This window comes from Myotis daubentonii, chromosome 5 (assembly GCF_963259705.1).
Source record: "Myotis daubentonii chromosome 5, mMyoDau2.1, whole genome shotgun sequence".
Lineage (NCBI taxonomy): Eukaryota > Metazoa > Chordata > Mammalia > Chiroptera > Vespertilionidae > Myotis > Myotis daubentonii.
The window spans coordinates 103,837,759-103,862,236 of NC_081844.1; the positions used below are offsets into that span (position 1 = coordinate 103,837,759).

General features: G+C 50.9%; 1 protein-coding gene across 1 annotated transcript in view; it reads right to left on the minus strand.

Annotated features, from left to right (window-relative positions):
- The window catches only part of SLIT3 (slit guidance ligand 3), a 530,647-nt gene that overhangs the window by 155,409 nt on the left and 350,760 nt on the right, over positions 1–24,478 (minus strand). The window contains exon 5 of the mRNA XM_059699139.1: positions 3,426–3,497. Within this exon, the coding sequence (XP_059555122.1) occupies positions 3,426–3,497 (72 nt within the window). The remainder of the gene's footprint in view (positions 1–3,425; positions 3,498–24,478) is intronic.

Below are 24,478 nucleotides of genomic sequence, written 5' to 3' on the forward strand. Positions count from 1 at the left end.
CTCCAATCCAATATCTCTAATTACCCACATGACCTTTTCTCTCACGACTGTAAGATTATTTACTAGTAGTTGGACTTCCTCTTATAAAACCCATGGAAGCTGAGGCCCGTAGACCAGCAGGAACCGGATGGCACGTCGGCCCTGAGTTTCTGAGCACACATTGTCCAGGGAGGACGTGACATCCCTCCACGCCCGACTCCTGCCCTTCCAGCCTGGCTCTCCCGCCTCACCTTCCAATCTCCGTGGGCTGGAAGCTCCAAGGAGGCGGAGCTCACAGATCTATCTACTTCACCTTAGGTTTCCCCCAAACTGGCATTTAATAGGCTCAGAAAAATATTCTGACGGCTGCATGGATGAATGGCTGCGAGAACCTGCCATCATTCTCTGCGTTGTCAGAGCCTGTAGCGCATCACTTTCTGCTTCTTTTCCCCTGGCGCCCGTAACTCGCTGTTCGACGAGCTCCGTTGAGTTGGCCCCCACGGATTCCCCCTTTCACTTCCGACGGCTCCATCCCAAGTGCCACCCCTGATCCCTCATGTTGAACACCAGCTCCACCTCCAGCCCAGCCTTCCCCTTTCTACCTGCTCCTGTCCTAGGTGTCTCTTCCACAGCCAACGATTTCATTGCGGCCTATCCCCGGCCAGAAGCCAGCCTAACTCTTAGCATCTGCATCTCAAGTCCACACTCCTTGCAGGCGAGGCGCATCCACCTGGCCTCCTCTTTTTTTTCTAACCTCATCACCTATTATTCTGCCTCATAACCACCCCACTCCCACCAGACGACTCTGTGTCCTTGGGGGTCACCTTACACAGGTTTTCCTCCACACTTTCCACACACTGTTTGCCTTGTCTATGCTGTGAATTCCGATCATTGTTCAGGCCCAAATAAAGTCTTTACAATTATAATAACGAAAGAATATAGTAGGAGCTAGAACTTTCTAAATAACTTCCATGTTAGCACAGCACTGTTATTCATACGCATTATTAATCTTCACAAAAACTCCAGAAGATTAAGTACAATTCTTATCCTCATCTTACAGTGGAGGAAATCCAGGCTCAGAAGTGGCAAGTACTGTGCTTAAGGTTGCTGCACAGAACAGCTGGGAATCAGACATCAATCTATCAGACCCCAAAGCCGTGATACTAGCAGCGCTGCCCAATGCTATTTTCTTCTCTGAGCTCTGATAGCCCTTTACTATGGGTAGCCACTCATTTGCCACTTTTCACTCGGGTTGTTAAATCACAGGACACTTTCTTGTCGGTCCGTGTTTCTTGCCCCCAGTTCTACCTGAGAACAGGAATGACCCTTTTGGGACTTATAAGTTCTGGCCAACAAATGTGTGCTGACCAAGCTGATGAGAGGTGTCAGGTGACCCATCCGTCTTTAGTTCTGCTGGTTAATTCAGCTGTTAAGCGGTGAGTTTACTGCCCTCCCCTCTCCCCACAGAACCACATGCTGACCCCAGAGATAAACCAGAGAGATCATCGCTGCTCAGGCCCCTGAGTGACACACTGCTGTGTGGCCGGGAAGGAGGCCTGATGGCAGCTCCCAGGTGACTCGGGAGCCTGTGCTTGCAGAACCTCGGATCTTGGCGCTCCCGAGGCCTCTGTGAGGTTAAAGGTGTTACTGAAAAACAACAACAATAAACCCCAAGCCCCAGATACCACTGAGGCCCACTGTGAGATGCAACCACTTTCTCGAGAATCAGAAATGCTGCAGAATTACACAGGCCTGTTCATACATCACCACGGTTTGGGTGTTTTTTGGTTGTTAACTGGCCTGTTTAAGATTAGAGCCATGAGATCCGACAGATAGACAGACCACTCTATATATGTAAAATGTTAATCTGGCGCTCGACCTTCAAGGAGCTGGCTGACCCTGAGTTCAGCGCGGTTCTTCTCTGGGCCTCAGTGTTCTCAGGCTGACCTGGGGGTTAGAGGGTCTCTACTTCCCCTCCTGTCGTCCTATCTGGGACTCCTTAGCATAGCCGCGTGCTTTGGTTTATGCGCACGATGCTGAGTCACCTTCTCTGCGGCTGTCTGCCCTGCCTGCCCTCTCCGGCTCCTGGCATACGCCTCTGTCCGGACAAAACGGTGGGCAGCCTCCAGTCTGGGCTCCCCTTCCAAAGTCCTCCCTGTCCTCTGCGCCCTTCACCCTGACATGCCTCTGCCCTCTTGTGTGCTTTGCATGTTTAACACGGAAAGCTTCCCGCCAAGCTCCCAGCAGTGGTGGGGAAGCAGGCCGCCTCTACCTGGAAGCCACCACCACCTTCGCAGTTCCCTCAAATCCCTACTGTCCTTAGAGGGAACAGAGACAGCGAAAGTAGTTTTAAAAACCTCCTTCAAGACGTCTCAAGTTGAATGTGGGCCTGTGGAGGAGGCCGGGGCAGGAAGGCCCGCTCACACCAACCAGCCCTTCTGTGCCCCTCTCCACACTCAGGTCCTGACAACATGGACACAGTGGTGCGGGTAGAACATTCAGAAGGCACACTCCTTATGGGCGAGGAGACGCTGACAGCAGCACAGTGGAGGCTGGGTAGGAAATGACCAAGGCTATCTGGCAAGTTCAAAATACAGCAACGGAACGGTCCTGCATGGAGTGAGGCCATGGGCACAGGGATAGGCATGTGAGACAGTCACACAGAACTGCATGAGTGTGCGCAGGCGCATGTGCACACACACACACACACACACACACACACACACACACCCACAAATGAGTGTGTGTAAAACAGTGGAATCTGAAGAATAAGGTCGGTGGAATATACCACATCAATTTCCTCGTTTTGATATTAAACTATCGTTATGTAAGATGCCACCATTGGGAGAAAAATGGGTGAAACAGCACATGGACCTGTCTACCATTTTGTGCAATTTCCTGTGAATCAATAATTATTTCAAATTAAAACAACAACAACATCCAAGCATCTAGTGAATTGAATCTTTCTCTGTCCCCCACGTTCCTGATAATTGTCACCACCACAGTCCTCCTCTTCATCATCATCATCATCATCAAGGCTCCCATTTGTTGAACATTTACTACGTGCCACGCAGTACTTAAATATTTTCTCACTTGCATCGGCACCCCCACCAGGCTATCAGCCCAGTTTTATAGATGATGGTGACATTGGGAGAAGCAGAACTGAGTCCCAGGCCACAGAGCTACTGCAGGGCCAGCTCTGACCTGGGTCTGAGACGCTGACGCCCATATGTGGGGCCGAAGAGCCAGGAGGAACAGGACTGTGTGGAGCCGTCGTGGCAGTTGACGGGTGCTCCGTGGAAACCACTGAAGCACACCCCTCAGGGTCTCCAAGGCGCCTGGCCCAGGCCGCACAGGGCGCAGCCTAGCGCCTGGTTGTCCCCTCCCGCGCCCCCGCTCTGGCCCGAGAGCCACATCTGCAGCGAAGCAGCGAAAACAGTACTTACAGGTTCTTCACGTCGGCGATGCCGCGGAACGCCTTCCTGGGGATGCCCAGGATCTGGTTCTCGCTCAGATCTCTAAACAAGAGGAAGAGAGGCACCGAGTTAGCCACCAGGCCGGCTCTGTCTGCATCTCATTACGATAACAAAACCCGTGCAGGCGGTTTGGGGGACTGTTTAGTCTCAGGCCCCAGGCTGCCACAAGCCTGCGCATTGTTCCTTAGAGATGGCTTTTGCTGGAATGGTTACCAGGGGGAGCTGCTCGCCTCCAGGGCGGGCTCTGTGGGTGGTCTCGCACCTCCAGGCCAGGAGCCAAGCTGCCTGGTTATTTGTTGCACACACTGCACCCAACTCTCTGTTTTGCCACCTCCCAGAGACGACCCCTTGCCCCTCCTCCCGCACGTGTCCCTCCCCCAAGGCAGGGTCAACACCTCTCCATCTCCCATCTCTCAGGGACCCGCTGCCTTTGTCATCTGGGGTGGGAATGGAGCTGGCCTCCTGATTTTCTGACAGGGACCAACCATCTCTGCCGCTTAGAGTCCTCTGGGCCTCCTGGGTCATCTTAGTGACAGGCATGATGAATTCAAATTGCATTTCCACAAAACCATCCAAAGTGGGGGTCCCCTTGGCACCTCACCCCACATTAGGCAGCGCTAAGGTGTTGCTTCAAGGAGGGAGGGCAAGGAACTCTCCAAGCTGGCTCAAACCCAAACGTCCTGCCGGGTCCTCTTTAAGAGTTCCCCAAGCCTCAGTTTCCTTTCCTAAGAACCATAAGGTCTTTTCCATTTTGTTTTCCAGTTTTATTTATTTATATATATGTATATTTTTGCGAGACCAAACACAGGCACTTGTTTTCACTCATACCTCAGGCTGCCTGGGATCTCAGCAAGTAATCAATCCTACATACATGTATATCTATAGTGACATAGACCAATCATATATTATATGCCTACACACATGTGCATATTTGTAGTTATATCTCTTCATTATTTTGAAGGGCACACCAAAACCTTCAGATATTAAGGCAAAAAAAATATTTTACCTACCCAGACATAACCACTGTTACCAATTAGGAGTAATTTATATATAAATTTCACCAATATGATCTCATAGCATATAGTCTGTTATAACTTCTTTTCCACTTATTATATTGAGAACATCTGCTCATGTCATTAGCAGTACATCTATGCCAACACTTTTAATGCCTATATATCATCCACTTGCTTAGACGGCTATATGGTCCCACACTGCTATTTTAGGAAACACTAGGATGAACTTTCCTGTCCTACAGGGAGCATGTGCTGGGTCATAGAAAAACACGTGTTGAACTGCCAGGTGTCCTGGAGTCAGAGTGCACCAGGGACACTCCTGTGCCCATTCCCATGGACACCTAAGCAATGGCTGTAGGCGGCTCCAGATGCAGCTGGAAAGAGAGTCCAGACCACCATCCTCCACCAAAACCTGGGCCTCTGGATGGACATTTTGCCCGGGGGCAGGAGGGAAACTGGAACACGGAGGCGAGGCGTGCATTTGCCTTCTCCCACCTCTGAGGTGAGCTGCCACACTCTGAGCGACTGGCAGATTCTGAGACCCTTGGGGGTTGTCTGGGACGCTGTTAGGCTCCAAGGCAAGGCTCAGAGTTGGGGTTGGGTGCAGATCGGAATACGTGTGGCTTCTGGGGCTGAATAAGAGGGTGCCTCCCCCTCTCAAATCCAGTTTCCTCGGCCTGCAACTGATATAAGTCAATTTAGATGCACAGGGGGCCTGGTTGCAGGCTCCCCCGGCTGGGCCTGATTCAATGAGCAGGGCTCCAGCCTGCAGTCGGGCGCTGAACAAAGCCCACGACGACAGCAAAGGTCGGCAGTGTCACCGAGGCCACGCCTCTGCTCTCCATCAGCCTCCTAGGGAAGGGGGCCGGGGCCCTGTCATCCAACTAATGCAATTTCCACGGGCATCTGGGCTGTCCCCCAGGCTCCGGCAGCCACAAAGGGCCCAGTCTTTTCTGGCGAGCAGAGGCTGGTCTCCAGGACAGCCAGCCCTGCCCCCTGCCTCCCAGGCTGGGCTGCTATCTGTGGCCGTTTGGGCCACACTCAGGCCACACTCGGCGAACAGCTGATGATCAGTATACAGGCGGGGGCAGCAGACCCGAGACAGGGTTAGAACCGCCCGCTCCAACCATGTTTGGAAACGGCAAGAAGGGGCACACGCATACCCCAGCAATGCACTACCCCTGTGAAGCTAAGGCACCCCAACCACACAGACAGAACGATTGCATGAGGGTTCTGGTTTGCAGGACGGTGGGATGCAGAGGAGAAAGCAATATTTAAGCAGACACATCTGGTGGAGCTGCTGGGAAATCTCCCACAAAAGCGGCTACCCAGGCAAAATCTTGTGCTCGGGCGGGGCGGCCACTTGGGTTTCTGCTCACTGTTTTCTCACTGTACATACGCCGAGTCCTGCTCCGAGTCTAAGGAGCCCAGGCTAAGCTTTCTCCCCCCCCACCCCAACCCCCCCCACCCCGCCTGCCTGCCACAGCTGAGCAAAACAGTAGATTGTAGGGAATTTATCTGTTCTCCATGACAATCTGCTTATACATTTTATTAATTTCATTTTCCATTGAGCCTCTCCTCTCCGGCGGACAATACGGCTGCCATCCATCTGTGGGAGTGTGTATTGATTTCATAAATACCTCCAGTAGGCTGACAAACTGACGGCTTTAATGGTGTTACTGATGGGGCGTGGAGGAGGCGCGGGGCTGGCGCTTCATTTTCGGTAACTGTCCCTTCGCAATGATCTCGGGCCTTTGTGAGGGTTCCTGAGGGTGTGTTTATCTCAGCGTGATGCCGGAGCACGGAGCTATTGTTAAGTACGGTCCCTGTGAGAGACAAGAGCCACCATTTTCGGCTGACACTTAAATAAAAATAACAAAATCTATCCGGAGTGCCCGAGAGCCTAGTTCCGGCCAATTACTTGTTGGGGCTGGAGTACCTCACCCTTCCTGAGGGGACATGTGGAGAAGTGACCTGAAAAGGGAATTTGCTTTTAAAAAAAAAAAAACACAAAACGTTAGATGGAAGGTACGAGATTGGCATGGGGTGAGAGGAAGGTGTGCTGGGGTTCTCCGGGGAGATAAAGGGAGAAGGCTGGTGGGAAAGGCTTTCCTGGTTGGGAAGTGGGGTTATGAATTGGGACGCCTTTCTAAGTGATTAGGGCTCTGCAAGAAAGGGAACTGCATTAGCTAAAGTGCATTTTCCTGTTTCCGGAAAATGATTAACCGACAGATTATTCCATCCAAAAACTAAAGACCAAAGAGGACTTATTAGGGAGACAGTAAGTCAAACAGAAGTTGGCAAGAATCGATATATCCCCCTCTGCCCCTCCACCCCCTTTTTAATTTACTAAAATGCTTTGGACACAGATTAACTTTCTTTGCAAATTTATTATTGCTCCATCTACCCTGAAACGGGAACTGCGGACACTTTGCTAAATGGATTGAAAGGTTGTCTAGTTCCAGCGGAGCGGAGGGAACGCGTCCCGGGCTCTCCCTGCGATGCCAGGCTTGCTTTGTTCTCAGAGCAACGGCGGATGGCAGTCCCCGCCTCCCCCAGCCTGCCCACCCCACGGTTATAGGCGAGATGCAGAGGCAGTTTGTTCCCCTGGGGATGATGTGCTTATCTCGGTCACGTTCGTGCTTCCAGGAAGTCCTGTCTGTGTTCAGCAGCAGTTTTTGGGAGGTGGTGGGGGTGGGGGTGGGGGTGGGGGGGCGGTTTGCTCCCAGATATCAACCTCCAGTTATCCAGAAGGTACAACACGGGGCTGGAAGCTCCCTCAACCTTGGAGAATTCTCGTTTCTGACATGGGTGGAGCCACTTACTACTTATATCATCATGCCAACCGCTGACATGCCCATTGCCTCAGTTTCCCCATGTTTACAGGAGGACATCTATTTTACAGACCTAAGAGGCTAATCGTGAAGATAAAGTGAGTTGATACCCGTGTGCACTTTGCACCTGGAGCCCTGTAGACAGGGAATGTCTGTGTTTATTTCTTGGATCCCTCCCCCCACATTGAGTCCTGAATTCACCCTGCTGAAAACATAGTTTAGCACCACCCTCAGGATGTGTGCCTGTAATTCTTCAAAGAATAACACACACAAATGCTGCTAATATTCTTTCCATAAGATCCGGGGGAAGGATGAAGGCTTCCCTCCTTGATCATCCAGAAAGGAGGACCCATTGTTTTAGTCTAGGACTGTGATGGCGAACCTATGACACGCGTGTCAGAGGTGACACGCGAACTCATTTTTTTGGTTGATTTTTCTTTGTTAAATGGCATTTAAATATATAAAATAAATACCAAAAATATAAGTCTTTGTTTTACTATGGTTGCAAATACAAAAAAATTTCTATATGTGACACGGCACCAGAGTTAAGTTAGGGTTTTTCAAAATGCTGACACGCCGAGCTCAAAAGGTTCGCCATCACTGGTCTAGGAGAACGGGGTCTGCCTTCGGGTGGACGCTCTCAGAAGCAGACACAGCCCAGGGAGGACTCACAAACTGCTCCTGGGAGAGACCATGAAGGGAAGGAGGTCGCAGGATGGAGAAGGGGCACACAGGACACTTAGGTCCAGTCCTGGCTCAGCCCAATCCCCTGGGCGCTCCTGTCTCTAACCTCTGCAGCCCTGCACCCGGCAGCCCTTGGTTAGAGAGAAGTGCCAACTCCACCGCTCGCTCAGCCTGTTCTCCAGGGGGAGGGATGAGCTGACTCCAGGAACCCAAGGACACTTTGCTGCAAAGTCCAAGAAGCAGGAGATGGAGCCAGTGTCAGAAAAGGGGGCCCCGGACTCCAACCCAAACCATTTCCTAAGAAGGTTTCAAGGGCAGTTCTCCTGAATCAAGAAGTTCTCGGAAGATTAACAAAATCATTCCCAAAAGATGACATATCCAGGACCAAAGATCAAGAGGCCACCAAAGAACATGGAAACAACCCAGTCCGCAAACCCCTTGCACTAAGACCAACAAGGTGCCTTTTCAGAAAAAATAAAAATAAAAAAATTAACTCTTGATTAGCAAATTTGGATCCACTATAATTGGAACCATGACTGGATTTGGGACCAGGGCAGTGGATTACCACTCTCATTCTCTTTGGGCTGAATTTATATTAAAATTACTGTCCTAGTCACTGCCTAGTAGGAGGAAACCTGCCCACTGGTAGAGTAGGTATCAATCAAAATTCATTTAGGGACTTCTGAATTTCTGATGGATAATCCGTGAATCTACAATTTCTTGTACTCTCAGTACTACCATTCCAGGCAAAGGTGACCCCTGCTCTCCTCATCCCCAACTCCCATTCTAGAGTAACTATCACACATCACTCCGCTCTAGAAACCAAAGAGGAAGGTATTGCTTGCTTACTTATACAGCAGGAGGGACAGACACGCAGGAAAAACTGTTCCCGGGGGATTTTACAATGTGGACTTCAGGGAGGATTCATTTTAAAAGGCACATTTCTTTTGCAGACAATTTATCTTAATAAGCAAGATTAAGTGTTTGCAGTTGGGTCACTGTCAAAACCAAATGCATCTAACCCAGCTCAGAAGGCCTGGTGCCCCTAGTGGGGAGTCTGGTCAATGGCATCCTTTGTCCCAGGGAGATCACACGGAGTAACTGAGTCATTTCCTGAGATCCAGAGAATCAGAGTCTCAGTGGGGGACAAAACACCACAATTATCCCCACTGCTCCAGTTGGGCTTCTGAACATTTCAGGGCAGCAGGAGTTTATATTGCTTGCTCCCCGGATGCTCTAAGTTATTGAATGAAAGACATCAATAAGAGCTCCTCGTGTCATGCCTTCTCTGAGAAGCCCATGAGAAAAGTCCTACCCTTCAGATATTTCATACCAGCTGAGTCAATGTCAGCTCAGAGTCTTATTTCACTCACACAGTAGGCACTCAATTCATTTTATGAGCACCTACTATGTGCTACACCATGTAACGTGTTGAGATACAGAGGTGAACAGACCAAGTTCCTGTCCTCCTGGAGCTGGCCTTCTCATCAACCCCTGATACAATTGCACAGACCCCTTACATAGGTGAAGGTAAAATAAACACCCAGACACCTCAAAAAGCAAGAGCTGCTGTTCAGCTTTTCCTCTGCAACAAGAAGAAAGCCCGTATGTATCTAAACTCACCCTGCACATTGTTCCTAACCAACATGGAAAAGAATGCACAGCGTGGTTTGACACGAGGCCCCGAATGCCCTTTAGATTTGGAGGGGGGAGGGAGGGGGAAGATGGCACTGTCAGTCATGGCCCTGGTAGGGAGGCGGGCCTGATTCGTCAAGTGCTTTGGTGTTATCTTTCCAAGTGGACAGTCGGATAGAAATCAGGACAGTTCGAAGATGTTTCCAAGAGTTGGCATGTCAAGAGTTGACAGTCCTCACAGGAGGACTCAGGGACGCCCTTGTCAGTGTTCACTGATGGTGCTGCGAGAAATACAGATCCCTTTATAAAAAAAATTAGGTGTGATCATGGCATTGTGGATTATGTCTCCTTTCACAGATAGCTGAAGGGGTGGAGAATGGCAGGTCTATATTCTAGAAAGCCACTCTGGGGCCCAGTGTGGAGACTCTGGCACCCTTCCCTGGGATCCCAGCAACGTGGCAGGAGAAAGCAAGCACAGTACCCTGGACCCTCCCAAACCTGCAGGGATTAGGATCTTCCTGGTGGGCCTTGTGGACGGGCGATTTCCCACAGCTCTCCAGAAGGGCTACGGCATGGGGAGAAAGCCCTGGCGGGCAGGCCAGGAGCAGGACCGAGCAGCTGGGATGCGAGCAGGTCCAGAGCGGTGACCGCGACGAGGCCTGGGTTCAGCACATGGCGCTCAGGGCACCCTCGGGGTCCTGAGGGCTGTGGGTGCTGCGAAGGCTGCACTTGGTCTTGGGGTGTGGGTTTGTCTGTGATAAGTTATCAACGGGGCCCTGTTTTGTCTCTTAATGGGCAGATGTTCTGGAGATCGCAAACTCAAGTGCGTCAGGATTACCCAGGTTAGAGTAAGTAAATCAGGCTGAATGTGGACCATAAAAGCATCGAGGGGGTGAGCTGGACAAGTGCAGGGCCCATCTAACTCAATTTCCCCCAAATTATGCACAAGCAGCCCTCTGTGCTGGCCAACAGAACACTCCAGACGGGCCGAAGGGCGCGGAGGCCAACATCTCTCCAGGGGAAATCGGCTAATTCTGGAACGGCATTCTCCCACGGGAATACAGGAGAGGCCCGTGCCATTTACATTTTTTTCATTAGCCGCATTAAAAACAGTGTAACAGTTAAAATGAACTTTAATAGATTATTTTACCTAACCCAATATATCCAAAATATTATCATTCCAACATGCAACAATATAGAGATTATTAATGAGATACTTTACATTCTTTTTTTATACCGAGTCTTTGGAATCTGGTGTGTGCTTTACGCACATCTCAGCTCAAGGGCTCCACAACCACGCGGGCTGGTGCCTGCTATACTGCACAGGGCAGTTCTAGAGTAAGGTGGGGTGCCTACTCGTTGCCAAGAGGGGGAGAGAGTTTCAGATGTGAGAACCAATCTGTGGGACTCCTTGGGGGGTTTGGGGTGTATCGCAAGAAATATGAAGGGGAGCCAGTCAAGACAGAAACCTCTGGATTCAGGGAAGCAAGCCATGGCCTGAACTGTGAGCACAGGGCCTCCTTCCAGACACCGGATTGAGCGTGACCCTCTCTGAACCAACACCCGTCAGGGCTGGCAGGGCTAACCGATGCTTCCAGCCCGAACAGGAGCGTCCTCCATTCCATTCCCACATGCAGCTCAACCAGGGCTCTCCATGGTCACGAAACAGCATTGCAATCAACGGATCATCCCACGCCAATGGGGCAGACGCCGGGCCCCTCAGCGGCACACTGACCCCTGGGATTACCACCATTTACCCACAAGGCAGTGCTATCAGACGGACTGGGAGCTGTCATTATCAGCCCAGTTGTGCCTTCTGTTCTGTCCAGACAGCCCTGCCTAACGAAGTGGTCCAGGAAGCGTCACGGGGACCCCGGCTACAAGCATCTGACTGGAATCAAGTCCGTGCACCCATCACCATGTACCCTTCAGGGGGCACAGCTGCGATTTCGGTGCCCTTAGAGGGTGTGCAGAAATCTGGTGCAGAAAGCCATCTGCTTGAAGGATCTAATTTTGTATCTGATAGTCCCCCTGCCAAGTTTTAGGCCCAATGAGGTGTTTTGGTCTAATTCACTGATTTTGGTTGGGGGTAGGGGGCGTGTGTGGGACGTGTCCACCTAGTTCAAAAGGATGTTGACTAGTGGTTTTTTGTTGTTTGAAGCTATGTGTCTGCCCAATGGAGTTTAGGTGAGAAAGCCTATTTCTGTGCGGTCACCCTCCTCCCAGCTGACATGCCGTCCCCACCCCCTCTGTCCCCTGCGTCCCTCTCCCCTGGCCGCCCTCTGAGGCTTTCATCCGTAATTTGATTGTCGTAACTGACACTGTCAATCTGAAACCCGGCAGCATGTCTAATGCTGCCTGGACAAGGGGACTGCAGGGGGAGCTGAGGGAGGCAGATTCATCTCGAGAAGTAGTTTTATGTAAATCGATCCTCTGGCCGAAAGCTGGAGCCAAGCATTTGCTGATTAATTGGAGAAGCGTCCTTGTTCCCGTGTCTTCTTTAGAGAGATGGCCCAAGTTGAGTCCTCTCTTCTTCACAAAGACATCCCCATGCCAAAAAGCTTTTGCAATTAGGAGATGAAACCTCAGGAGCAAGGGGGAGGCGGTGAGGGCTGGGGGTTGTTTATGGAATTGTTCTGAAGTGAAGTGCGCGCGTTTGTCTGGCCTCGTGATTCATCGCTGCCCTGGGCACCCTCATTTGCCTCCCAGATGATGGCCTGATGGTCATAGGTCCCGAGGCATAATATCCCGTAGGTGACGCCTGCCGGAGCAGTAATCAGCGACATTAGGGAGGTAGGGGGTGTGCTCTCCCACATGGCTTCTGCTGGGTTCCAAGTGTGTATTTTTGGTTACCGCTCTGGCCAATGTCTGTTGGCATCAGGAAGTGAGTCTGTGATTGACACAGCCCCTTGCTGGTGTCTCTCTTATCTTTTCTGAAAAAGAAATCTCCAGAAAAATGTCAGATCATCCAGCACTGTGGCCCTTTAACTCAGGAACTGTCCCAGGGCGAGGTTAAATTTGCCATGACCAACAGGCTAAAGGTGAGTTAGGGACCTGGGTGCAGGTAGACATGAGCCTGGATTGGAGGAGGCTGTTTGCTAAATACACGCGGAAAAGGTCAAGCTCCTAAGGTGACATGGGCGTTCCCGCTGGTACCATCACTAAATTATTAGTTTCATGTGCTCAGAGATTTTTGCGGAACATGAGGCCTGACACACCGCTTAAAAATTGTTTGTTGAGTGGATTAAAAAAATAAGCAAAAATGATTCCATGCCATTGCCTGGTTTATGGGTCATGAAGAATAAATCTCAAGCTATGGGGATCCCCCTCCCCCAAGTCCATATTGTCCCTTACATTATAAAGAGCTCTGGCCCTATCCCCCCATCCTCTACCTCTGTCTCCTTGGTGGCATGTCCTGCTTGAGAACTAATGCCGCTCAGATAAAGTCTCCAACGGGAGAGGCATAGTGAGGGAAACAGAGACGTGGGATGAGCAGCTACGCTGGGAGCTCGGCTGAGCAGAACTCCGGAGAGAGCTGAAACCTGGCGTGAGAGAGTGCAACAGGTTTGGAAATGGCTTCGATCCAGAAAAGGGCCACTTGCCCAACAATGTTTCATTTCCAAGAACAGCCCCCCCTCCTGCCGGGGCTGAGCCCTGGCACTCACTGAGCCTAGGCTAACGCTGACAATGAGGCTCTGGGACGGAGGAGGCACTTCGGCAGCAAGCTACAGGGGCTGCTCCGAGGGGTGACCGGCAGCAAGAATGCTTGATCACCTGTGTCGTCATCTGCTCTGTGATTAGTCTCTTTCCCGCCAAACTGTGCAGAAGGCCTGGAGACCCTCACGGAGACTGCGCATTCGCAGAAGTCAGCTTGGGGCTGGCAGAGGAAGCGGCGGGAAGAGAGGCAGCCCAGAGGGCTACGGGACTGCAGTTGAAATCACTCCCTAATTCTTACCCCTGTGACCTCCAACTTGATCATGAAGAGAGCATTCTTGGCACTCTCCTCTGGATCTCCTATGTGTGCCTGACTCTCAGACAAATGTTCTGGTAGACTAAACAACCCCTCCCTTCTCCTGGCAATATGGCCCCGGGGATACCCATCTGGCCCTGGGGTTACTCTTCTCTTTACTGAAGAAGTAGCAGATGCCGGGTTGGGTGGGGGTGGGGAGGGGTTACGCCCGGGCTGCAGCTGCCCAGAGGTTGGCATTTGCAATGCAGAGCTGCAGCTCAAGGGAGCGTGGCTTGTACGTGCCTGTTCTTTCCTATAACTTTTCAAAACCCCATTAAATAAGTGAAACCTCCATGGTGAAGGTGAGATGCTATCCTGGAGCCATCTGCCTATAAAATCAATGCGGCTTCAGAAAGGCTCAAAATTATCTCCTACTGAAGCAGGAAAGCAATTCAGCAAGAGCTCAGCCCCCCCGAGCTGCAGGGCCAGCGTCTCGTCTCGAGGCGAGCATGGAGGTATGCAGCCGCAGAGGCCATTAAGCTACGTGACTGCCACAGGCGGCATTTCTCATCGTGGCCACCTGCACTACGTACTGTTCCATCCAAAGCAATTGTAGGTGCTGCTAATACCTCGCACCTGTGGAGGTCCTGGGCGTGACCACAGCAGAGTAGATGCTGTTCTCTTGTTTATTTACATAGAAACATCAGTTCAATAGATTTACACCGAGTTTGCAGTAAACACTAATTTTTAATCCCAGCCCTGCTTCTGGCCATGTAGCTTGAAAGGCACTAGACACGGGATGTGAGCGGAGGAGAACCCAGCGAACGGCGATGATGGAATTAATTAGTGATGTGTGTGAGGCTGTTGCCACTAGTGCCAAGTGCAGTGAAAGAGGGAAGGACCTGCCTTAGGAGTGGGGAGCAGAGAGAAGGGATGAGGGCGACTTCTTCTGACGCATCCCCTTGCCTCCCCGAGTCTGCTCCTCGGCCACAGCCTGAGCCACACTCTTCCTGGTAACTCCTTTCCTTTCGAACCTGACCCCAAGGTCCCGCATGCGGCCAAGACCCCAGGAGGGGTGAGGAACGAAGGGAGAGCATGGCTCAGGAGCCTGGAGGACCTCGGTGTGAACTCCAGCTTTGCCTCTTGCTACATGTGGCTTTGTAGGAGCCTCAGTGTTCTCATCTGTAACATGGGGACAATGACTATACTTATGCCAGAGAATGATGAAACGGCTAATGAACTTAGAGCTCTTGAATGCTACCCGGCTTTCATAAATACTAATTATTGCGAGTACTTGCATCTGCCTTCAAACACTGTGAGTAGAAGACAAGAAAATCCCTGCAAATTCCTTGGCCCAGAGACCATTACACAGGAACCCTAAAACCATAAGGCAGCAATTCCAGGTCAAGTTCAACACCAACAAAAGCAGTTGTTGGGTCCCACTTGGCCTGCAGCACCTCAAAGCTTCCCTGGGCCCTGCAGGAATCTACCAGGCTCTCCCGAGGGTGGGGAGGACGTGGTGGCAAAGATGGGGGCAGAGTTTGAAAGCCACACAGCTCTCTGTAACCCAGGCAGCTGGCTGGAGAGGGAGGCTGTGCAGCAGCTGCCGTGCACAGGAGAAGCCGGCGGAGACTCCCACGGAGAGGATGGAAAGGGGGGCAGGTGGGGCAGCTGGAGGCACAGCCGGCAGGGCTAGACTGTGAGGTGGCCCAACCCTAACACAGCTCTGGGCTTGAGAGTGGAGTGTTGATCGGGCCTCCCCCTTCCCAAGGCAGCTGGGGACCTGGGTGAGCTTCAGGGCCGCCAGAGCCGGGCAGGAAGCAGCCCTCGGAGAGCAGTCACAGTGGGGACGGGAGCTGCACTTGCTAGTAAAGCAAGCTCCCTGCCTGTCCCCGCTCCCTGCGTAACTCCTGGGCTCACATTTCAGTGCGGGATCATCGTTAGTAGGGTGACTGAATGGGCTGCGGATTTAGGTCCAAGCTGAGAGAAGGAAAAGACACAGTCCATGGGAGGTGACAAAGGGGAGAGCGAGTGTGAGTCTCCTCAGCAGAGGACCCTGCTGCTCCAGGGAAGATGCAGTGGGTCTGTCCTTGTTGTTATCCCAAACCCAACAGAGGCCTCAAGGCTGCTCCAGAAAAGACCGGAAATTCAGCCTCTGAGTGACGGTGGGGAGGGGCTGTCTGTGAACGAGAGGAGAGGCCTTCTTTAGACCAGCTGTCGGCAGGCAGGACAACCCAAGTGGAGGGGGAGACAGACAGACAGACAGACAGTTATAAAGATAAGAGAGAGAGACGGAAAGACAGAGGAACTGAGAGAGAGAGAGAGAGAGAGAGAGAGAGAGAGAGAGAGAGGAAGAAGAAGAAGAAGAAGAAGAAGAAGAAGAAGAAGAAGAAGAAGAAGAAGAAGAAGAAGAAGAGAGGAGAGGAGAGGAGAGGAGAGGAGAGGAGAGGAGAGGAGAGGAGAGGAGAGGAGAGGAGAGGAGAGGAGAGGAGAGGAGAGGAGAAAAAGGGAAAGACAGGCAGGCAGAGAAATACAGACCAAGAGGGAGAGAGCAAGAAGACTGACCCAGTGAGATAGGGAGAGTAAAACTAGAGAAAAGAGAAGAGGAAGCAGGAGGGAAAGGCACACAGAGAGACAGTCTTGCAGAGAAAGAGGCACTGGTGTGAGAGGGAGAAGCAGGATGGAGACAGGTACACACACACACACACACACACACACACACACACACACACACACAGGAATAGACACGGACAGGCTGAGAGAACGAGAGACAGGAAAGCAAGAGGCGAAGGACCGGGGCTGCGTGAGAAGGGGTCTGTGAGGCTGCAAGAGGCTCCTCTCCAGAAGGTCCTAGCGTTCCCGCTTTCGCAGGCTGAGGGGACCAAGAATGGGCGGCGGTCCAAGGTCTCGCTCTCACAACTGACTTGAAAGGCTGCTCTGGGGGGAAGGATGTGTCATCTTGGCTGTGGGGACCCTGCACTGAGGGGACCATCCTCCAGCCCAGCTAGGTCTGCCCAGACACCCCCCCCCCACCCCCCGCCACCGGAAAAGTGTGCCAGCGTCCCCCTAGCCCCATCTCCACCTCCCAGGCCTTCCTCCTGCGGGAGGCAGACTCCAGGTCCTGGCACAGAGCGCTTGCAGAGGTTGCAAACTTTTTACATTACAAAGCGAGTTTTTAAATGCGCCATAAAATTTCAAGGCGATACTTAATGTTCACAGGGCAGAATATATGGATCTCTGCCCACCCCCTAGTATCTTAAGTTTACCCAGAGGACCGTTTTATTTAATTAACTCGGTGCTTTATTAATATAAATATTCTCCTATTGATCATAAGAGGGCCTGACAAGCACTCAGGCTGGGTATCCATCACCCGCCCCTCAGCAGGGCCACTTAGCGGAGTGCTGGCTCAGAATGGGGAGAGTGGCAGGAAGTGGTCCCCTGGGACGTTGGGCAGATGGATCTATAGCGCTTTTATGGATGGAGCCCTTTTTTTTTTTTTTTTAAGATCCAGCTCCTCACTTCTCTTAGAGCAGAAAGCATATGGAAATGAGATATGAAAATGGTCTTGGCTTACATGTATCAATTAAGCATGTCAATACCTTAATTAAATCGCTCAACTTAACGAGATTATACCAATGAATATGTTTTATAGTTATAATAGCTTTTTTGGCCACTGTTCAAAATGTCAAATAAATTGTAAAAAGGGGATTTAAAAAAAGGACATAATTGACGTCCTGAACTGAAGCCAGTTTTTTTTTTCCCCTTCCTTCCTTCCTTCCTTCCCCCTTTATTCATGTGGTTTTGGAGAATATATATTTATATATAAATGGACCTCATAATGGACTGGCTTTTCAAGAGTCTTTTTAATCCTTCAATTTTAAACCTTCTTATCAACTTTTCTAAGCCTCGGACCCTGAACCTGAGGGCACTCTACTTCCTTCTGGTCCTCTGGAGCTTGCTTTTTAAACAATCTGCAACGAGAGGTCCCTGGTACCCCCTGCCCCACTCCGAGAGGAAACACACACCCTCTGCCCAGACAAACAAAACCCCAAACAAAGCTGGGAACAGGGTGAAAAGGCTCTGACCCTGAATGAAAACACCGGGTGGAAGCAGTGGCCATCTCTGAGGTGAAAGCCTGGGTTAAAAGCCTGTTTTCTCTACTGAACAATGTGGCAAAGGCGCCACAAACCTCGCGTCTTTCTTCTTAGACTCTCTCTGAGCTTTTCTAAACCGTTTCTGGGTCAATCGTTTCCGCAGAGAACTGCATGCAGTCTACCACCCTAAGGAGAGTAAACCTAGACTTGTACAAACAAAGACGAAACGTGAGAAGGAAATCACGGAGAAGTGATGGGGCGTCCGCCCCCCTGTTGGGGATCCTCCCAGCAAGTCACGGACAGATGAGCAGAGCTGTGAGTGCTGACATACAGGCTCAAAGTCACTATCCAAAACTGGGGCTGCAGAAAAGAAAATGAAAGAGCAGACAGAAATGATTTGGGGACACCCATGTGAAACACACAAGTGCATTTCGAGCCTTGGTTAAGTGCGCGGGTCCTGAAACCTCAGCCAGGCCATCCGGATGAACGCTGCCCTAAAGCAGGTGGCAGGCAGCTGGATGTGGGTGCCCCTGAGGCTGTAAGGTGCGAGGGCTGGATCTGTGACCCCATGATCTTCCGCGGCCACCCCACTCCCAGCTCCCGGGGAAGGATGGCTCCAGAGTCTCTGGAGAAAAGCAAGAACCCATCAGCCCTGCAGCTTGATTTCCTTTGTGAAGCCCCAGCCCCCAAAAGGACCAGGCCTTGACCATTGTTGGACACTAAGCAGAATGAAGCCTCTTTGCTCAGAACCCATGATGCTTAACAAATGTTAGAGCTAAAAGGTCCAACCTTCTTGGTTTGCAAATGGCAAAACTGAGGCCCTGAAAGAGAGAGGACCTGTCCAGAGTCACACAGCCTGGGGCAAGGCAGGACCCTGCCCTGTGGAGAGGGCTCCTGCCCTGTGCCTGCGCTGGTCCTGTTTTATGCGGAGGGGCAGAGGGGCGGGAGGTCTGGGTGCAGCAGCTGTCATTTTCCTGGTTGCCAGGGACAACCTGGCTGATGTGGCCAAGTCTCCTTTGCGCTCTCTCTGCAACATGTGAAGAGCCCTCTGAATGCTCTGCCCACATTTAACATCGGTTCCTCCACCCGTCCATTCATCCATCCACAAACATTTATTGGGCGCCTACGATATGCCAGGCACAGGGATGGGTACTGAACTAGCTCTTTGTTCATGGAGCTTATAAAATTGTAGGGAAGACAAACATAAGGACACAACGTTACAGATGGAGTATTCATAATTCAGTCAGAGCCTATGAAGTATGAGGTGCTGTACAGCAGGAACGTGTATCATAGGAGACCTCAATCCGTGCCAGGCAGCCAGACGAAGGGAATCTCCAATGGAATCATGAGAGGTGAGTAGGAATCACGAAAGGGACGACTATGTGTCGCCGGGGCTGGTGCGGTGGTTCTCAAAGTGCCGCCTCTGGACCAGCAGCTCTGGTATCACATAGCCCATGTTAGAAACTGGAATTCGCGGATGTAATCCTAGATGTTCTAGGTTAGAAATTCCGGGGTAGGGAACAGCCCCCTGTGGTTTTTATTTTCCCCAAGAAAGTAATTGTTTTGATTTTTCTAGTGAAAATTTAAAAACATACACAAACGTAGAGAGAACAGCATAATAAACATTAATTTCAACAATTATCAATATTTTGATCATTTCATTTCCTCTACCCCGCCTCACATATACACACTTTTTTTTTCTTCCTGGAATATTTTAAAAGCAAATCTCGGACATCATGTCACTTCACACACATGGTTTTCAGTATTCATTCTAACCAATAAGGACTTACTGGTATGTAACCATCTGGCCTTAGTGCATCTAACGACGTAGCAAGTCCTCCAAGTTGTTTTGTAGTCTAGGTCTGACCAAGTCCGGGCACTGTACGTGAGCCACCGTGTTTTAAACAGGTCCTCGGGGGACGCTGGTGCAGGTGTGTGTGGGGGGTGAGGACCCCTGGTGTAGAGCATGCTGGGAGAGGGCGTGTGTGGCAGGACGCAGCTCAGCACACAGCATGTGTGATCTGAGAAGGCGAGTGTGGCCAGCAGGGGCCGGGGGGAGGGTCGTGGCTGAGTGGAGGCTTGCAGGGTCGACGGGGGTGGTGGCAGGTGGGATCAGGTCTGGACTTCATCCCAGGCGAGCAGAGCCACGGAGGGGTCTAAGCAGGGAGAGGGGTGTTCTTTGCTGAATGCCGACCAGAGTCCTGCAACCAAACCAAGCAGACCGACGGGAGGCGGCCGTCCCTGGGCTGCCGTGGAAAGCCAATGAAAAGCAGCTGGCATTTCTGCTAATTAACATTTACAGGTAAATTTTCACTTAAAGAGCCACAGACTGTCCCTGTCTCACCATGAGCCCCTTCTGCATTCGGTTCTCTGTAGAGAGTCCCACACACCCAGTGGGGCAGGAGGTGGATGGATGAAGAGCTCAACAGCAGCTGCTCCCTGGGGGTGTGGCCGGGGCCCCAGAAACCCAGCGTTCTCTCCCAGCACATTCCCCTGTCAGGGCTTATCTGTCTCAGCATTTCCACTGAGTTACTAACCTATCGGTCACGTCATCTGAGGAGGGAGCTGGGTCCCGCTCTCCTGGCCAGAGGGCTACCGCACTGCCCCATGATCTCGGTGTCATGGAGAGCCAGGCAGGACCCCTGGGTCCCTTGCTCTTGGTTCTAGCTGCCCACTGCTGCCCAGGCAAAAAGGGGGCACTTGTGGGGGCATGGGATGAATGACTTGGGATCACAGGGCATGGCTGGAGCACGCTGCCCCCTCAGAGCCCTCAAGTCCCAGCCCCGTTGTCCTTTCTGCCATTGCCCCTGACCCTGCCTCCACCACATACCCCTTCCTACTCTTCCTAAATATCAGACACCACGGGGTGGTGGTGGGGGGGGGAGGGCGTCGGTTCCTGCCAGCATGCTTTTCTCTAGACCCGTGGGTTTGAGATTACCACCTAAATGCAGGATTTTGGCGAGTGCATTTCCATGGTGCCGAGATGTACAAAACAGAGGTCCGGTGACCGGGAGCCAGCCAGGCTGCACCTCCAAGCTCGGACAGCTTGAGCCTGGCCAGCTGCTTTGATTGCTCAGGAGGACGCGGAGGCACAGAGGCCAATGCCATAATGGAGGCCCCCAGCAGGAGGGCGCTGTCACAGTCTGTGGCTCCTGCTTCTGGGCCTCTCCTTCCCTCACTCGGTTTCCAGAAGCTTCCAAAGGCTCAGAGCAGAGGAGATGGGACCCAGTGCAGATTCTCAGTTCTGCCTCATCTGCACTTGCTGGGACCATACCTTCTAGGTAAGAAAAAGGGCATTTCCTTTCCCTCTCGGCCCTTCCTGCTAAGTTTGCTTGGGGTAATAGTCTAGTGATAACCCCCGTGGCGGCCCGCCCCCCCCATAGCCTAATTCTCCACTCCCCAGTCTCCGTGTGCTCACAGCATTAAGCAGGGCTCCCCTCCGAGAGGAAGCTGCGAAACTTTAACCACCCCGACTCTCACCTCCTCTTTGGGGCCAATCCGGAAAACTGTCCTTTAGAAATAATCATGATGATAATAATAATAATAATAATAATAATAATAATAATGGTAATAATACCTCACATGTACATAACCGGCACTTATCCCATTGCAAGTATTCTTCTAAGCATTTTGGCATAGGTTTCAATTTCTCTTTTCTATCAGGAGAACAGAACAAAGCCTCCCAGACGTCACTGCCAAATGCTGCTTCCAGCTCTGGGGGCAGGCACAATGGCAGGGGGCGAATTGCCATGGAGATAATAGTTCTGACAGACACACGTGCATAATTGGAGGGACCCATAACAAAAGGCCTCATGCCACTGGTCTCTGAGGGAGGGCAGTTGCTATAGTTTTGGCAGCACAAGAGTGCCCTGAGCTGGCACAGAAGTTCTAGATAATCCTGGGGTCCCTCAGTGTTATCATCTCACAACTTTCTTTAAAAAGATGGAGATTTCCAAACCCTGCCCTCAACAGGGATGCAACCATAAAGGACCATGAAATCCTGGGAGTCCTGGCTTACGTCGGCACTCATACTCAGAGGGACTAACATCTGATGAGCACCTACTATGTGCTGGTTTCAACGTCAAAAACAATAATGAAGGTACCATGGTTCCAATCTTACCTATAAGGACACCACAGTTAAATACCAGGCAACTTGCCCAGGGGCACAGAGCAAAGAGGAGTGAAGATTGAACGTGTTGGTCTGACTTCAAGACCCTTCCTTGTCCTGCCGCTGGGAGACCACAACACGTACTCGGAGGAGCCTGGTTCATCACAGCCATGTGCCCCTCGCTCCCTCCCATACCAGCCAGTGAGAAAGAAGGACCAACGTAGGTGTCTGAGCACAAAGGTGATGTCTAGACTTTTCAACCTTGGGAAGAAGATGGTATCTTCCTGGTTAAACATTGTCAATGATTCTGGAGTGAACTAGTACTTTATTTCAACACATTTCATGTACCAGGGTCCCGCTAAAGCTTTAGCATTAACAAGGTGTGGGGGGCACAAAAGAAGCTGAAGAGCCAGTCTCTTCTGAGAGTTTAACTCATGCCCCACGTCCCGCAGCATAAACTCACGCATGGAAGTTGGTTTCTGAGTAAGCTTTAGGTTGAGACATGGAGTGTTAGAAAGCAAAACTTTAAACCTAACCAAATACAAGGGGCCGGTGAGGACTCGGCTGGGGTGCTAGAAACAGCAAGCCTGGAACCCTAATTATCAGCAAGTCCTAATTTCTGCCCACACCCCTCAGAGTTGGCAGGAACGGGGTTAGCGGTATTCTCTCATAAAGAAAATAACACATCCCCCTCCCTCCTTCCCTCTATATTTGAACGTTCAAGAAATGAAAGAATGAAAAATAATATCTTAACACATCAGACCATGCTATGATGCTTAAACATACGAAGGCATGAACACTGCCAGACCACATGAAAACTAATGGCAGGTTTGGTGCCACCCTCCGTTGCCTTGGCGTTGCCCATTGTCCCCGGCAATGAAGGAGCATCATGGGCAATTTATTGGGAGTGATCCTCAAATGAACCGCATTTGCTGAGAGGGGCACATTTAGCATTTGGTGATTCATACATGGGAAACATTATTGTTCTGGAAAGAAGCTTAGCATAAGTGAGATTTAGAGCCTAGGGGATAAAAAAAAAAACACCCCAAGAGTTTAAGTTTAATTTTAAAAAATGTAGGCATTCATTATGGTCTGCGCCTGGTTATGGGCACAAAGGCAAGTGCATCAAAAAAGCTGTCTAGACCCCAAGCCCTTAACGTGGTTATTGCTACAGCGAGGAGTGGGGCTGGAGAAGAGGGTTAAAGCAAATTGCCCACATTTTTTCTCAATTAAAAAAAAAAAAACAGAGGGGAAAAATATATGACCAAGAAACATATACTTAACACCTCTTGATATTTCTATATTTTAAACAATTTTTACAAGAAAGTTGAAATGAAAGGGAGTGGTTACACTTTCAGAGTCCCTTTTACTGTCCCTGGGAGCAAGGGAGGACTTTTTTATACTTTCCCACCAAGTATTTCAAGCCTCTAGGCTCCAAGTGGCTGGTGCCAGCCGCCTGCTCTGCCAGCCCTAGGTCCCTGCAGAACCACAGCTGTGAGTGAGCTGGGGCCATGGCCTCGCCTAGGACCTCAGGCTGAAAGGCAGCCCCTGGAGCAGAACTGCCCGCGGTCCCCTCTCCTCGTCTGTGCGGCTGGTCGGTTGGTGCAAATTTCCCTACCGCCTCCCAGGCAGAGGGCCTTTCTTTCTGATTTCCCTGGTACCTGCATGAGTGCAGGCGCAGCCTTCTTTTTTCGCAAGTTCTTGTTTCCATTACACAGGCAGTAGCAGAGATTTCTTGAAGAGTCTGTTAATCAGAAGTGATGCAATGGTATTGAGGCGTGGCCGTGCGTGTGCAAGGACCCGGCCAGGGAGGGAGGAGCACCAGCCGCGTGCAGCACCATCCACCATGACCTCCGGGTGCCGAGAGGACGGGTGCCTTTTACTTCCTTCTTTCTGACGCTTGCTCATGTCCGGTTTGCTCCAGTCCCTTCAATGGTGGTATCATATGTATAATAAACGAATCTGTTGATTATGCCTTTAAGGCAATATACGTAGAATGAGGACATTTTGGAAAATAGAGGCCGGTAGAAGCAATTACCTATAATCTTCCCTTTCAAAATAACCACTGTGAACCATCTTCTATTCATAAGTGTTTTGTGTATGTAGATTTATACACATACACATATGCATGTAAGTATATAAATAAATACACATACTTAGAGAGCGAGAAGGGGAGAAGCTAGAATTATTTGGATTTTGAGCCATTTGAATGTATTGCCTATTTTAAAATAGATTAAAATAAAATAGAATTCCACATTGCATTAAGCATTTCCCATGCTCTTCTTTTTGCACGGTTGTGCTGTATTCTTTGCAAATATTCTAGAAGGGACAGTGGCCAGGTCAGTCCCCTTGGTCCTCCTGAACTTCCCACAGCCTTGCCCCATTTTTCCTCTAATCTGCCCGAGTGGCACTTGGCCCATGGCTTGGTCTGTGGGGGGCTGAGGGCAGGTTTCGGCAGAGCTGATGTCACTCGATGGGTACGCGTTCTGGTGTTAAGAAGGATGAGCGGAGCAGGAGGACGGCGACGCCGAAGAGCCTAAATGATCAGTGTCTCTAATTCCCACACCTCCCACCACGTACTGCTAAACGGAGCCTGGACAGAGGGCTTGGACTCATTCCTTCTACTCATTCCCTGAGACCTTCTCCTCCTATGACAAGGGATTTTGGGACACCTATAGTTAGGGTAGCAAACTGTGCAAAGAAACA